Source organism: Rhinatrema bivittatum, chromosome 8 (genome assembly GCF_901001135.1).
Source record: "Rhinatrema bivittatum chromosome 8, aRhiBiv1.1, whole genome shotgun sequence".
NCBI classification, from domain to species: domain Eukaryota; kingdom Metazoa; phylum Chordata; class Amphibia; order Gymnophiona; family Rhinatrematidae; genus Rhinatrema; species Rhinatrema bivittatum.
Window position 1 is genome coordinate 34,416,979 of NC_042622.1, and position 16,652 is coordinate 34,433,630.

The following is a 16,652-nucleotide window of genomic DNA, read 5'->3' on the forward strand; positions in this document are numbered from 1 at the left end:
TAGTAAGCCAGTAACTTTTAGGCTCAGTTGAAGACTTTACTGACATACTCTCCAACCTCCTTCCAGATTCTCCAGACCCCACCTTGCCACCAGAGGATCCTACCTATTCTAAGTTTATGGAAAAGATGGGTATAGTGCTGTGCTGTGCATCCATGTCTGCAAAGACAAAGACCCTTGTTCTGAGCTCCTTGGTCGCTTTCAGATATTGGACACTCCAACAGAACCAGCGGCCTTTCCAGTTCATAACATCCTCAATGTTCTATAGATGAGAATGTGGGAAACTCCCATTTTGGTCACTCCAACAGCTAGAAAGTTATACCTCAGATCCAGCACTCACCTGGCTTTGGTTTCCAGCTGCCTCACCAGTCCATAGTGGTTGAATTTACTATGAAAAAAAGCAAAGATGAGGATTCACTCATTCTCCTCTGGGAAAAGACCACAAACTTTTAGATAACTTTGGGAAGAAATTTTTCAAAGTGCAATGCTTTCTGCTTGCATTACTATCCACCAATTCTATATGGCGCAGTATATCCATGACTGCATTCAAAAATTGAAGCTTTTCCTATCTGCCACTGAGCAATACTATCTACAACCACTCCTAGATGCGGAAGAGGGCATCCACCACCTACTTTGATTAGTCTACAAATCTTTTAATTCTGTTTTCCGTATCTGCTCACCCTCTATTGGTACTAGAGATATAGCATGACTCTGAGCAAGTAGTATCCGCAAGGATATCCATGAAAAACTGGATGACTTTCCATAATTGGGGAACAGTCTTTTCCTAGCATGTAGCAGATGGACTCAAAACAAATGGGTATAGTGTGCTCGTGCTAGCAGTTGGAGACGGATGTGACGTCAGCACGGGTACATATACCCCCACAGGAAGTGCCGCAAATCAGTAATTTGTACATCCTATTTGTTTTGAGTCCATCTGCTACACGCTAGGAAATGTAGAGATTACTTACCTGATAATCTCGTTTTCCTTAGTGTATGCAGATGGACTCAGCATCCCGCTCGGCTGCCGGCATACATGGGGATTCACCGACTCACGGTAAGCCATGTTTTCTTATAATAGGCCATCCACCCTGCCGGGTGTCGACGCCTTCTGGTTGTGATCACTGGCGGTCTCCAGCTACTATCAATCGGTCAGGGTAATCCTGTTCATTTAATTGATCGGTCAGCTACAGCTTTTGCAAGGAAAATTACTGATTTGCGGCACTTCCTGTGGGGGTATATGTACCCGTGCTGACGTCAGATCCGTCTCCAACTGCTAGCACGAGCACACTATACCCATTTGTTTTGAGTCCATCTGCATACACTAAGGAAAACGAGATTATCAGGTAAGTAATCTCTACATTTCTGTGGAAAACTCCAGGAGACGATCACGCACATAAAGGACCAATATGTGGCTGTGCAATCGCTCGCAAAGGCTCCTGAGCAGTCCTTCATGGTGAGATGCCATTTCTATCCCTTACAAATAACCATACTTCTGTAGGAGACCATATCTGCCTTTTCAACAGTTCCATCTGTTGCCCCTTCTGGCACAACGTCTGCAGTCATTTCCAATCAGTACTAGACAAAGAGAACACTGTTAGTAGAAAACCACACAATAGACCCAGTCCAAACTGGGGCCTAATTTTTGATCCCTCTGAATAATCCATTCTTTACTTTCTCAGTAGGGGGAAGAAGCCCCATTTTGGAGAGGAGTGGTGTCACTTCATCAAGGACTCCTATGTCCTCCAAATTGTGCAGTCTGGGTATTGGTTCCATTTCTCCTGGCCATCGTTCCTTTCACATTGTTCAGCGTTCATCCGGATCCATCTCATCTATCGCAGCTTAATCTGGAGGTCCAATCTCTTCTCGATAACAAGCGATAGAACCAATTTCAGCAACGGAACATATGCGGTGTTTCTATTCTTATTTCTTTATCCTTGTGAGGGAGTATATAAAAGATTCCCTCAAACCATCTTAAAACACAGGCTAGAGCCATTTGCCCTGGTCTGTCTTAAGGCTCAGGGCTGCAAAGGTTTCTGGGTCTCGATAGGTTCCCTACCTAACAATATAAAGGATCAAGGCCCAGAAGGGTTAGGAAGGCCCTGAGGAACTACTTCAAGCCCATGGTAAGCCCCACACAGAGTATGTCTGAACTGTTTTGGAACTTTAAAAGCGAGGCAAGCTACTGTTTAGTTTTGTTGTTTTCTTTGAAACTCCTTTAAACAAACCTTTTGTTCCTGACCTTAACAGCCAAATCTTGCTGTGTATCTTTGCCGTTCTAAATGCCATGGCCAGCCTAGCTCTACACGTGATAGTAGAAGTGGGATCAGGTGGCCTAAAGAGTGAACCACAGCACTGACTCATAGCTACAGTACAGAAAAAGAAATCCAGAGATTTTTTTCATGTTTCCTGGGGCCTCCCTAGTTTCTTGCCTAACAGTGTTACAAACAGGCTAAGGTGGTAGCCTATTTGGTATAAATAGGGTTCAAGAAGTGAAGGCAGGGCCAGACAGGCAAGCAGGATTTTGTTTTTCTCTCTCTTTCCCTGGAGAGGCATTGCTTAGCATTTCCTCTTTCCTAGAATGCAGGCAAATTTGGAGCAAGTAATGAAGGTTCTGGTTACCAGGCAGCAACACCTGCAAAATGCTTTGCAGGTCCAGATCAATCAGCATGTGTTGCGGGAGCAAGTGGCTCAGCAGAACACCATACTGACTCAGGTGGCGCAAATGGCAGTGACTAAATCACCTTTCTTGGCTATGGCCTTACTGAAGATAACTCGTGGAGAGGATCCCGACAGCTTCTTAAAAGAATTTTAAGTGGACTGCTGGATTGACCGGCTGACTGGAGGACAGGTGGGCTGTTTATGTAGGCAACTGTGGAAACTGTCGAGCTGCTTTCCAGATCGCAATCCCCAATGGCACAGCCTTGTACCAGAAAGTTAAGATTGCCATTCTGTAGAGAGCAAGGCTCACCCCAGAAACCTATTGACAGTGCTTCCAGTCCGGCTCCCTGCAACCTGGAGAGAATCTAAGAAACCATTTCCATTGACTTCACGAAGTCGCCTGGAAGTGGCTCTGTCAAGAGAGGAAGACTAGCGAGGTTGCCAAGACAATTCTTTTGAAACAAATCCTAGATAGCCTCTGACACTACCAGGCTCAATCTATGCTAGAGACACCATGCTCTCCTGAGAAGTTACAGGATGGGTGTAGAGGCCAATGAATTCCTAAGATTCGGAGGTTCTAGCTGCTGGAAGAGCCGTCTCGAACACGAATGGTAACCCCATTGCCTAACTTGAGGTGTCTCCCATGTTTTGCTTGTGGAAAAAGCCATTTCACCCAGGACTGTCCACATCATGAAGAAGCAGCTATGGTCATTAATGCTGTGACTCCACATTATTGTCATTTTGCAGACATTCCCCAGCAAAACACCAGCACTTTTGTAATTTCCATAGAAATAGATGGCATTCCAACACATGCCCTGGTAGATTCAGGAAGAGTGAAGACCCTCATTTAATGTGTGTTGGTGAAATGGGTCCAGATTAATTATGAGAATGTGTACTGTTGACAAGCATGCATGGTGACCACAATGTCCAACTTGCCAACTGGAGTTAGACACCCATTGGCCAAGATAAAATAGAAGTGGGGGTTCTGCCATTGCTCCCCTAGCCTGTCCTAATTGGGTAAGACTATACCAATTTTAACAATCTCTGGACCATGCTCACAACGGAGATACCCACCACCAATAAGGAGGAGTTACCAATCTCTGAACTCTTACCCTGAAGAGAGGACAAATATAGTTTTTCAGCTGACCAAGTAACTGAGGGGGTGGCTACCTCAGTCAGAGGAAGGATTGCCAGCCAACTGGAATCTCATTCTTGATCCCGTTAACTGGGAAAAGGAGGGTAAATCAGATTACTTTAAATGGGGCCAGAGGGGAGGACCAGTCTTTTAAGTGGGCTAGGGAGCACCTACAGAGGGTAGATAGTAAGGTGGTTCCAGGAGCCCTGGCAACTGTGCCAGATCCTCCGTATTTCATAATGAAAAGAAACTTTCTGTACCAAGACATAAAGGGGAGTGTGGAGGGAGAACGGATAGAGGAACTCCTAGTTCCCAAGTCCCATTTCAGAAAGTCATGCAGCTAGCACATAGTCACCTGCTAGAGGGTCACCTGGGTGAGGAAAAAAACAGAGAGAAAATTTTGGCCCAGTTCTTTTGGCTGGGGATATATAAACAGGTCCAGTTATTTTTCCAGTCCTGCCTTACCTGCCAATTCATTAAACCTGCCAGTGTTCGGGCGGCACCTCTCATTCCCATGCCCATAATTGAACCCCCTTTTTTGCAAGGGTGGCTATGGACTTTGTGGGGCCACTAGAGAGAACCACTTCAGTTAACAAGTATATTCTCATGATCCTGGACTATGCCACGAGATGCCCTGAGGCCCTACCACTGAAAAATATGAAAACCCTGACAGTGGCGACTGCCTTAATGGAAGTTTTCTCTCTGGAAGGACTACCCAAAGAGATCCTGATAGACTAAGGGACCTAGTTTGTCTGTAAAGAATTGAAGCAACTCTGCAGCATGCTTAAGGTAAGTACTCTACGTACGTCACTGTACCATCCACAGACCGATGGCCTCATGGAATGCTTCAGTAGAACACTTAAGCAAATGTTGTGGAAGTTTGTAGATGAAGATGGCAAAAATTGGGACTTGCTACAACCCTATGTGCTATTTGCAGTCGGCAAAGTGCCCCACGTTCAGCAGACTTCTCGCCTTTCGAGTTGTTATATGGTAGAAGATGAAGAGGTGTATTAGATATGGTTCGAGACATGGGAGGATAAAGAAAACCTCAGACAGAATCTGTGGACTATGTTATATGGGTACAAGATCACCTATAGAAAGCAGGCAGGTGGCCCACTTGTGCTTAGAAAAGGCTTAGACTGTCCCACAGTTCAGAGGACCTTCCAGCCTGGAGACTAGTTCTGGTTCTCTTATCCTCTTCAGAAAGCAAGTTGCTCGCTCGTTGGGAAGGGCCTTATGAGGTGCTGGAAAACACTGGCCCAGTGGACTACAAAATAGACCAACCAGATAAGAGAAGGAAAAGTTAGATTTACCATGTCAGGTTACTGAAGAAATGGGTTCCTCAAGAGAGTGGACTGGTACAAGGGAATTCAGCCCAGAACTTGGTCCTGAGGTGGACTAGACCCAAGTGCCATTTGGAGAGAAGCTCACAACTTCCCTGATAGCTAATTTAAAGCAGCTCCTTGAATGGAATAGAGAAATCTTTTCAAGCTTGCTTGGACTTGTTCAGCATATCATTTACCATACTGAAGCCAGGTGCTGAGTCATTAAAACAGGTGAAAGAGATGCTCCAGTCAGTCATAGAAGAATCTACTAGCAACTGGTCTTCACCCATGGTCCTAGTACCGAAGTTGGATGGGAGCATAAGATTTTGTATAGACTTTTAAAAAGTAAACGGAGTCTCCAAACTGGATGCATACTCAATAATTAGGGTAGATTAGCTGATTGAGTGCCTGGGATTGGCTCAGTTCCATCTTGACCTTGAATCTCACCAAAGGATACTGGCAAGTTTCCTCACGCCAACAGGGAAGGAGAAGACAGTCTTCTCGACACTGGTGGGGCTTTTCTAGTTTATGGCCCTCTCATTTAGCTTCCAAACATTCCAGCGCTTGGTCGAACTTGTGCTCTGCCCACGCCAGGGCTATGCCGCTGCATACCTGGATGACATAGTGGTCTACAGCCCAGATTGGAGGACACACGAGCCAACTTCAAGCCTCACTATTAACTCTGAGGAAGGCTGGGCTAATGGCTAACCCAAAGAAGTGTTTGGTGGGAGGACAAGAAGTCAAATATCTGGGCAATACTTTGGGGATGGGTCAAATCCACCCACAGTCCAGTAAGACTGAGACTATTACCAAGGTATTGGTCCCACAAACTAAAGGGAAGATAAGGGCATTCCTAGGCCTGATAGGCTACTATAGAAGGTTTATACCAAACTATTCCAAGAAGACAGAGCCACCTACGAAGCTTTTACTGAAGAAATCGCTGAAAAAAATCCATTGTCTGCTGAGACAGAGAGCCTTCCAAGAGCTGAAGGAAGCGATCTGCACCAACCCAGTCCTAATAAGTCCAGACTTTATGGAATCCTTCATCATTCAGACGGATGCATCAGAGGTAGGACTTTGGGGTGCTCCTCAGCCAAACGAAGGATGGCCAAGAACATCTGTGGTCTATTTAAGTCGGAAGCTCCTGCCACGGGAGAAAAAGTACTCTATAGTGAAGAAAGAGACATTAGCAGAAAAATGGGTCCTCGAAGCATTATAATATTACCTCCTGGGATGGCAGTTTACCCTGGTGACAGACCTCCAACTGCTCATATGGATAAACTGGAACAAAGGGACAAATTCCAGGATGATGAGGTGGTTCCTGGCTTTGCAGTCCTTCAGTTATAAAATTCAGCATAGGCCTGGGAAGGAGAATGTCAATGCTGACTTTCTGTCAAGAGAGGTGTCCCTGACACAGGTGCTCACCTGAGAAGGGGGTGAGCTGAGGAGGAGGGTATGTGAGGGAGTATACAAAAGACTGTCTCAAACCACCTTAAAACACAGGCTAGAGCCATCTGCCCCAGTCCACCTTAAGGCACGTGGCTGCTAAAGATTCTGGGTCCTTGGAGGTTCCCTACGTAACAGTATAAAATATCAGGGCCGAGAAAGTTAGGCCCTGGGGAGCTGCTTTGAGCTCATGATATGCCCACACCAAGAATGTATGAACTGTTTTGGAACTTTAAAAGCAAGATGAGCTACTATTTGGTTTGCTGTTTTCTTTGAAACTCTTGTAAATAAATCATTTGTTCTTGACCTGAACAGCCATTGGCAGTTATAAACCCCATGGCCAGCCCAGCGTTACAGTCCCCAAGAAGATGGGAAGACTGTGGCCAATTTTGGACTTGAGATGTCTGAACAAACACATACTCCGGGAGAAAGTTACAAATGAACTCCCTCAGCACGATCCTTTCTTATATACAAGATGACGAATGAATATATGACTTGAATCTAAAGCAGTGCTTCTCAGCCCAGTCCTCCTGGCAAACCTAGCCTGTCAGGTTTCATGATATCCACAATGGATACAAATGAGAGAGATTTGCAAGCACTGCTTCCGTTTTATGCTAATCTATCTCATGCATATTCATTGTGGATATTCTGAAAGCCTAATTGGTTAGGTGTGCGCTGAGAACTGGATATGTACTTCCGTTTGGCCTTTCATCAGCCCCTAAAAGTCTTTACGGAATTCCTAAAAGTAGTTGCAACTCATTTCTGTTGCCAGGGAATACAAGTCTTCCCATGTCTGGATGATTGGCTTATCATGGTGAAATCATGAGGCAAAGTGCTCTGCTCTCTGAGCTTGACAATAGGTCTTCTGCACCACTTAGGTTTTCTGGTCAACTTTGAGAAATCGAGTATGGAGTCCACTCAGAGGTTCAAGTTCATCAAAGTCTGGATAACTTGTAGGAAAGAGCATTCCTGTCTCCTAACCGAGTGAACACCATGATGTTCCTCATCCACAACCTACTCTCTTCTTCATGCTTGGCAGCCAGAAAGCTTCTCATTGTCCTCTGTCACATGGCAGCAGCCATCCTTGTGGTCTGACTTGTTTTCATATCTGCTACTTCAATGGTGTCTACGTACCCAGTGGGATCAATTCACTCAACCGCTTTCTTCTTCAGTTCAAATAACAATGAAATAGAAGTTGCAGTGTTGGCTGTGCCCCCAAATTCTTAAGGAAGGAGCCCCGCTTCACTCACTCCCCTGTCACGAGTTTCTGGAGATGAATGCCTCCACCAAAGGGTGGGGACACATACTGGGACTGTTTTCACAGAGTGCATCTGGACTTGATTTTATTTAATAACATTTTTTAATTGCTTCACTGTTTACAAATTGCTCGAAGCTATGTACATTACTAGCAATTTCCTATGCAAACTCATGAATCAATCTTTAGATTCAGGAATTTTTCCCAATGCTTTAAAACAAACGTCAATTCTTCCGATACCAAAAAATAAATCAAAAGATCCACTGGACCTTAATCTTAGACCAATAGCTTCGCTTCCATCCCTTGCCAAACGTATTGAGTCTGTTTTGCATCAGCTTTCAAATTTTCTTTCCGATCACGAGATTCTGTATCCCTGTCAGCATGGCTTCCGTAAAGGCCATTCAACGGAAATACTGCTTCTTTCATCTTTTGATTCCCTCCTACGTGGTTTTGACTCTATAATACTGACTTTATTCTTGTTTTTGTGGACATTTGTGCAGCTTTTGATACCCTGGACCATCAAATTCTTCTATCAAGCTTACAATCTATAGGTATTGCTTCTACTGTTCTAAACTGGTTTTCAACTTACTTATCAAATAGAACTCAACAAATCAATATTGGTATGCATTCTTCTGATCCCTATACTGTATCTTCAGGTGTCCCTCAAAGTTCTTCATTGTCTCTAATACTTTTTAACATTATATCTACTGCCTCTTTGTCACTTTCTTTCTGCTGTAAATACTCAGTTCAAAATCTATGCTGACGACATTCAGTTCTTTATTCCATTAAGCTCTTCTTGGTCAAACACTCTTTCTACAGTTGTACTATATTTAAACACGGTCGATGCTTGGTTATCTCATAATCGTCTTAAGTTAAACCCCACAAAAATTGAAATTATTCATTTAACATCAATATCAAACCCCATAAATGGACCCCCGTCTCACCTTCTTGTTAATGACTTTTCTTTTCCCATCTCAACTCATGCTCGCAGCTTAGGGGTGATTATAAACTCTGATCTGTCACTAACACATCACATTTCCACAATAATAAAGAACTCATTTTACAAATTACATATGTTGAAGCATCTTCGTTCCTTATATTCATTTAACATCAATATCAAACCCCATAAATGGACCCCCGTCTCACCTTCTTGTTAATGACTTTTCTATTCCCATCTCAACTCATGCTCGCAGCTTAGGGGTGATTATAAACTCTGATCTGTCACTAACACATCACATTTCCACAATAATAAAGAACTCATTTTACAAATTACATATGTTGAAGCATCTTTGTTCCTTACTATACTATCGAGACTTTCATACTGTTCTTCAATCTTTAATTTTCTCAGGACTTGACTGCTGTAATGCTCTTTACTTAGGTCTTCTCGATACAGCAATAAAACCTCTCCAATTAATCCAAAATTCAGCTGCTCAGATTTTAACAGTATGCCGTTAAAAAATCATATATCCCCCATTCAGTTTTCACTACACTGGCTACTTATCAAATTCAGAATCCAATATAAAACTCTGACTATTATTGATTCACTCATACATAATCCATCCTCAACCTGGCTGTGTTCCACCTTGAGAATTTATAAGCCTGCTAGACACCTGAGATCTTTAAATCTAAACCTACTTGAGGTCCCCTCTGTCCGTCTTGCTAGGTTAGATATAACCAGAAAAAGAGCTTTTTCAGTAGTGGGACCATCAATCTGGAACAATTTACCAAATGATCTCCGACAAATCTCAATTACTGCACAATGTAAATAATCTACCTCTGTAAAGTTTATATTTATTCCTATCTATTCTTATTCTCCTTCATTCCCCAGTTTCAATGACCTTGTTATATTGTAACTTTTTGCTTCTTCTGCACTGGTTAAATGAACAAAGTTTTCACTCCCCTGTTATCTGTAAACCAGCATGATATGATTGTATCATGAATGCCGGTATAGAAAAGCCTTAAATAAATAAATACTAAGGAATTCAAGAAAACTCTAAAAACTTACCTTTTTCAAATAGCATTTAATATTCACTTAGCAGAACACACCTAATATTTACTTGTCTTCATGGTCCTCAATATTCTCATGCAGTTTCTCGCTGTTTGAATTGATACAGGCCTAGTTGTTTTATTTTTTATTTTTTTATTTTTACTGTTCTTTTAAATGTTTTCTTATGAAGTATTTGATTGCTATATTATTTTATGTATGTTTTATCCGATTTCATGGATTTGTTTATTTTATGTTTATATTATATCTGTGGTCAAATGTAAACCGTTTTGATCAATTTTTAATTGAAAAGGCAGTATATAAACAATTTAAAATAATAAATAAATAACAAAGCTTAAGTACATCTTACAATAATAAAACAATAAAAACAAAACCCTAAACTTCTGCCTACTTAATATCACCTAGCATTGGACCTCACTTTTCTGCATATTTAAAATTGTTTGCATATTGGGTCATAAACCATGGTTTGACTTCTTTTTTTGAATTGTTTCAAATCAAGATCTTCTCGCAGTTCTAGGGGGAGTTCGTTTCATTTAACTGGAACTCCTTCCTTGAAATATCTTTTCTGTAATTTAGGGGGTTATTTTCTAAACGTTGATCACGTGCGTTAGCACGCGATAAACCCCTATTGCACATGAAAAGGGCCTTTTCGCGTGCAATAGGCTGCAAATAAGCTGGAAGGGAGGAGTCGGGGAGGGGAGGAGTCTGTGGCACCGCTGCCAGCGATAATGGGAGGAACATTATCACTGGCAGTAGCGCGGCGAATAGCACCACCTTTTACGGTGGCGCTATTTGTATGAAAGGCTGCAGCTGGCTGCAGTGTGGCCGTCGAAATCGCACCACCACGGTGTGAATGGCTGCGGCCTTTCGCAGCCCCCCCCCTTCGTGCCTCCGCCCCCTTTTTCGCTGGATTCATCATTCTGCAAGGAATGATGAATCCAGCCCTTAGTTTGGTGGTAGTTTTTTTTTTTTGTTTTTTTTTTTTAACAGAGGGAGTTTGCAACAAAGATTTCCCCTTAGATCTTAGACTCCTAGGTGCATCATACCATTTTAATCTCATTTTCTTTCTTGGAGATCCAATACCTCAGAGATCCTGGAAAGTTAAAAGTAAAATTCTAAATTTATATTGTAACACTGTTGGTAACCAGTGAAGCTGAAATAATAAAGGGCCCTCTGTTGATCTTCTAGATTGCTCCATTACTATACATGCTATTGTATTCTGAATCAGTTGAAGTTTATAGGTAATTTTTCCCGGTAAGCACTGTTAGTGTATTGCAGTAATCTATGCAAGTTTGGTATTAAAGCATAGGTTACAGCTTTCAAAACTTGGAAATCTACATATGGCCGAAGTTGTCTAACCATCTTCAACTTCCCATAAATATGGCGATACACATTTGCTATCTGTTTTTCCATAGACAGATTCTCATCTAAGGTAACTCCCAAGGATCTTACCTTTGGTTTTGGAAATAAATTTGTTCCCTCCATCATTGGCGTTTTCAATAACTGACCAGGGCCCAACTTCAACAACAATGTTCTTGAACAATTTAAACATGACACTATTGCAAATAATGATACAGGCTCTAGACTAAATCATCCTGATTGTTCCCCAAGGGTGCCAGAATCGTTACATAAAATTGGAGGCAAAGAAGAGCCCTGGGGTAGCCTTGAATGAACATCTCTACTAAGAGATTCCTTCCCTTGCCAAAAAACAAACTGCTTTCTATCTCTTAAATAGCTAGAGAGCCATTTAAGCAATGTACCTCCCAATCCAGCATCCTTACACTGATGCAACAAAATTTCATGGTTAACTAAATCAAAGGTAGTTGAGAGGTCCAGTAGCATTAATATAATATACGGTAGTCTTGCTCTTATCTATCCTCGGTAACATCTCATCCATCATAGTTAAAGTCTTAGTACTGCACCCTCATCTGAATCCTTCCTGAGCTATATCAAGGGAATATACTTTTTCAGTAAAATCAGTCACTTGAGTGGTGATCACCTTTTCCACAATCTTAGCAATATAAGGAATATTAGAAACCGGTCTATAATTACAACACAACCTAGGATCAAGATTATCACTTTTCAGACAAGGTAAAATAGCAGCCTTTTTTGCCTGAGGCGGAAGATACTCTTTCTCCAGTGATCCATTTACAAAAGATAATAGCCACTTCAGTACCTTCAGAGGCACATCCTTCAATAACCATGATGGACAGGAGTTGAGCAACACAGATGCTAGTTTTATTTGAGACATTTTCAATTCTAATATAGAGATTTCTTCAAAAATCAGTAACTGACCTATATCATCAGTCACGTTGTTTACAGTATCCAAGGACTCTGTTCTCATTTCCATCTGAAAAGAGAGCCGCTATCAAATCAGTCTACTAAAGCTGAGAGCAATCAGATATGCTATATCAACTTTTGTGCCTCTCTTTTGGGTAAAGAGCATCCTAATTCAAACTGACAATCATGTTGCCATGTTTTATTGCAACAAGCAAGAAGGAATGGGATCATGGCCTCTGCCAAGAAGCCCTACAAATTTGGAATTGGGTGGAAAGAAATTGAGCTGTTCTACAGGCCACTTATCTGCTTGGCATCTCCAAAATCATGGTAGATTGCTTCGGTAGTATTTCAATCACATGAGTGGTCTCTACAGCAGTCAATGGCCAACTCTTCAGTTTATGCGGTCTACTATCAATGCACCTATTCACATCATCACAAAACTAAATAATTTTGCTCAGTTCTGCCAAGTGATTACAGACTAGCTCAGGATGCTTTCCTCTTTGAGTGGAGACAAAGCCTCATGTATGCTTTTCCACCATTACCACTTATCACCAGAACGGTGCAAAAGATCCTTCAGAGATATGCTTGGCTGATCCTCATTCCCTCAGTATGACTCAGACAGATCTGGTATGCATATCTCATATAACTTTCCAGCAGTCCCCCCTTACATCTGAAAACAGATCCTAATCTGTTAACTCTGGAAGATGGGACATTGTATTATTCCAACCTTTCAGTCCTCAGCTTCACAGCTTGAATATTGAACACTCTGTAATCGCTGATATCAGATATTGTGGACATGCTAGTCTCATCTAGAAAGTCTTTAACAAAGAGAAATCATGCCTTCAAATGGAATAGATACTCCAAATGGTGTCAACAAAAATGCGTTGGACCCATTTTCTTGCAAACGTAAGTATCTGCTAAACTCTCCATCTTTCTCACTCAGGTCTCACCACCTCTTTGGTGCAGGTGCACCTCAGCTCTATAGCAGCTTATCATATACAACTGGATGGCAAACTGATCTCTACTCATCCACTGATATCCCATTTCATGAAAGTCTGTTGAATGCCAAGCTCCTGGTACAAAAGCCACCTGTTTCATGGCACCTGAATGTGGTCCTTTCCCAAATGATGAAGCCTCCCTTTGAGCCGTTGGAGTCAGCTCCTGTAGACATGGAATGTGGTGTTCCTTGATCTAGTGACTTCCTCTAGAACAGTGTTTACCAACACTCTCCTGCAGGCACACTTATCCAGTCAGGTTTTCAGGATTGCCACAATGAATTTGCATGAGAGAGATTTGCATGCAGTGGAGAACTATAATATGCATATCTTTCTTATGCATATTCATTACAGATATCCTGAAAACCCAACTGGTTAGATGTGATGCCAGGAGAGGGTTGGGAAACACTGCTCTAGAAGAGTCGGCAAACTCCAAGCTGTCGTCCACTATCCTCCATACATGCATTTCTTCCATAACAGGGTGGATCTCCATACTCCCCTGAAATTTCTGCTGAAGGTAGTCTGTTTTCCATCTCAGTCAATCCATCATATTGTCTACCTTCTTTCCTCAGCCCCATGTGCATGAAGGTGAAAAAGTCCTACATACTCAGGACTGTGAAAGGCCTTCTCATATTACAAGAAACTAACTCAGTTGCATCATAAAACCTCCAAATTGTTGGTCTCATAAGATTCCAACAGGCGCATATCTTGTCTAACTGGCAGGCTAAGTGCATTCACCACTGCTACACTTTTGCAGAATTGCAAGTCACAGAATCTGTGAAAGCTTACCAAGTGAGAGCTATGGCTGCTTCTGTTGTTCATCTTCAAGAAGTACCTATTGAAGATATCTGTAAATCTGCAACTTGGTCTTCTGTTCATACTTTTATATCCCACTACTGTCTTGACAACCTCTCAAAGGCTGAGAGTAAATTTGGACAAGCAGTTTTGCAAAATCTGTTCTCACTATAGTCTATTCTCCATGGTGTGGCCAGGTTGCTTATTAAGTAAATGCTCTGCTGTAACCCTCAGCTTGGGACTCCCCACATGTAATGGCTAATTCAGCCTGCTTATCGATGGAAGAAGCAAGTTTGCTTACCATAAACAGTGTTTTTCATAAACAGCAGGATGAATTAGCCATGGGAGTACCTGACCACCTCCTTGGAGAGTCGAGTACATAATTAGATTAGCTCTGGTATAGACTGAAGAAACTCACTGAAGAAATCCCGCACATACTCAGTTGAGCTCAAAGCTTTACTAGCTTGGAGAAACAAGTCTGTTTGATGCCTCCAGATGACATCACCCACATCTAATGGCTAATTCATCCTGCTTTATACGGAAAACACTGTTTGCGGTAAGAAAACTTGCTTTCCATCTTTCTTTCAATCCTCCTAGTCCCCGTCTCTCAATCCTTCTCTGTCCTCAGCAGTCTGTCTCAGTTCCAGCACAGCAATCTCTTTCTCTCTCTGTCAACCCCCCTTGTCCCCAGTTGTCTGTCTGACTGCACCTTTAGGCACTTCATCGGCAGACAGGACCCTGGTGATGCTGAAGACCCCTCTTTCTCATGGGCCCGAATGGGCTGCTGATGCTGCTTCTAACTCCTTTTGGCCTGCATAGGCTACTTATGCAGCCTCCTTCACTTTGACCCACACAAGCCACTTATCTGCTAAAAAGGTTCTGGGTAAATGACCTGGCACAAAATCCACCATTGTGTATATTTCACAAATCACGCAAGAAATGTAACATGACACATGCAGTTGTGTTTATACTTGACCATGAAGGGTGAAAAACCTGGACAAGCTTTGCTTTTATTAATTTTATTTACTTTTTCTTTAACAGACAGAGCCATTTCAAAAACCAGTTTCATTGGAACAACATCCTGATTATTCAGAGTACATATTCCATCCTATGGACCTTTGTACATTAGAAAAGGTTGGTCTGCATTAAAGAAATAAAACTGCTGCAACTAGTTTTGCTCGCTTAGTTTGTGAAGTTGCTTTCTGTATAAACTGATTATATGTCTGTACAGTATAGTTCTCATATCAGGCATAATTGCTGCTGTTTAAGTTTGCCAATAACTTAATTTTGATAAAAAAAATTGCTGTGTAAAACTGGGTCTTTCTGTTTGCTTCTGTGTGGCTATTGGGTGATTTTGAAATAATCTGCACTTTTCACTGGTTTAAAGTAATTTTTACATATTTAGTTACTGCACAGCAAAGGAATAGAAAGCTCAGGATGTCTTTTCTGTACTACATCATTACAGTGACACCTACTGTCCAATATCTACAGGAAGCATCTATCCAGAGTTTCAGATTCTGTTTTTATTGCACAGTGGTGATTGCGTGAACTTTGTTTAAGCCATAAACAATGCCAATAAGAGCTGGAAGTTACTAAGCAATCACAGGCAATTTAGAGATTGATATTTATGGCAACTTTCATTATCGTGAAAAGTATGAGTAAAAGTCAGAGACTGACAAGATATGCCCATTATTGATTTCTTTTTTATGGGAATTTCTGCTTTTTACTGTAAATATGCCTTAGGTTCCTGAGCTGGTCAGACCTAGTAATACCTGGGTAAGAGACCACTGTGTAAGACTTAAGTGCTGCAGAAAGCTTCCGCAAACCACTGCAGTATTCTGTGACGAATGCCACAGTCACTATATGGGACCATGATTGTCCAAGTCTTTAACTGGAAAGGGACTTAACTGCCAACACCACACCTTACTCAGTTCAGGTTCCTGAGCAATCATTTAAACTTTCAACTATGAATTGTTGATTAAAAAAAAGTTCTTCCCTTGCTGATCGAAGGCTGGGGAGAGACTGAGCTCCTCAGGCCCCACTGCAATGGCAGTCATTCTTGCCTTTCCCTCTGGCACCAAGCACATTGCACATTTGTCTAAGGTCGATTCTTGAAAGTATGACTTTTATTGTGTGTATTTTAAACACAACGTAACTGTCATATTTTTTAAATAAAGTATATGTTAGAAAGTTGTAAAAATGGAAAATGAAATGAAGTTACATTGAACCTTCAGTAGCACATGAGTATGATTCATAGAGTTAACGTTTCCAAATGAAAATAATGCCTATTTTCAGGATTGTCATTAGTATGTAAAAGTGAGTCATCTTTCCCAAAAATTAAAAAAGCTTTCTTTGTAAAATAGTATTAGAAAATACTAAAGCAGCCAAATTAGATTAATGGTTCCCAAACCGATCCTATTGACTCCTCACTGACCATTGTGTTTTCAGAATACCCATAATGAATAGGCATGAGAGAAATTCTGCATACATTGGCTCTCCAATGTATTCAGATATATCCCATGCTTATTCATTTTGCATGTCCTAAAAACCCGACTGGCTGATCAGTCCCCAGGACAAGTTTGGGAACCACTTAATTAAATATAGCTAATTACAATGATAACAGTATTCATGAAATTTCAAGACAAACAACTGAGGATTTTGGCAGCACTTCATTTTCTGTCAGGTCCACCTTTTTATAGATGATAATAAATTCGAGCACAAGTGTGCTGTTTGTTGTCGTAGAAAGAGGATGATTCTTAAT

General features: G+C 41.6%; 1 protein-coding gene across 9 annotated transcripts in view; it reads left to right on the forward strand.

Annotated features, from left to right (window-relative positions):
• The window catches only part of ZMYND8 (zinc finger MYND-type containing 8), a 423,241-nt gene that overhangs the window by 170,070 nt on the left and 236,519 nt on the right, over nucleotides 1-16,652 (forward strand). For 8 of the 9 annotated variants that reach the window (XR_003858448.1, XM_029614639.1, XM_029614638.1 and 5 more), the window contains one exon: nucleotides 14,933-15,025. The exons of the other annotated variant lie outside the window; for it this stretch is intronic. Coding sequence is in view for 7 of the 8 variants with exons in the window: in XM_029614639.1 (XP_029470499.1) it covers nucleotides 14,933-15,025 (93 nt within the window). In the remaining variant the exon portion in view is untranslated. The remainder of the gene's footprint in view (nucleotides 1-14,932; nucleotides 15,026-16,652) is intronic. 9 annotated transcript variants of the gene reach the window in all.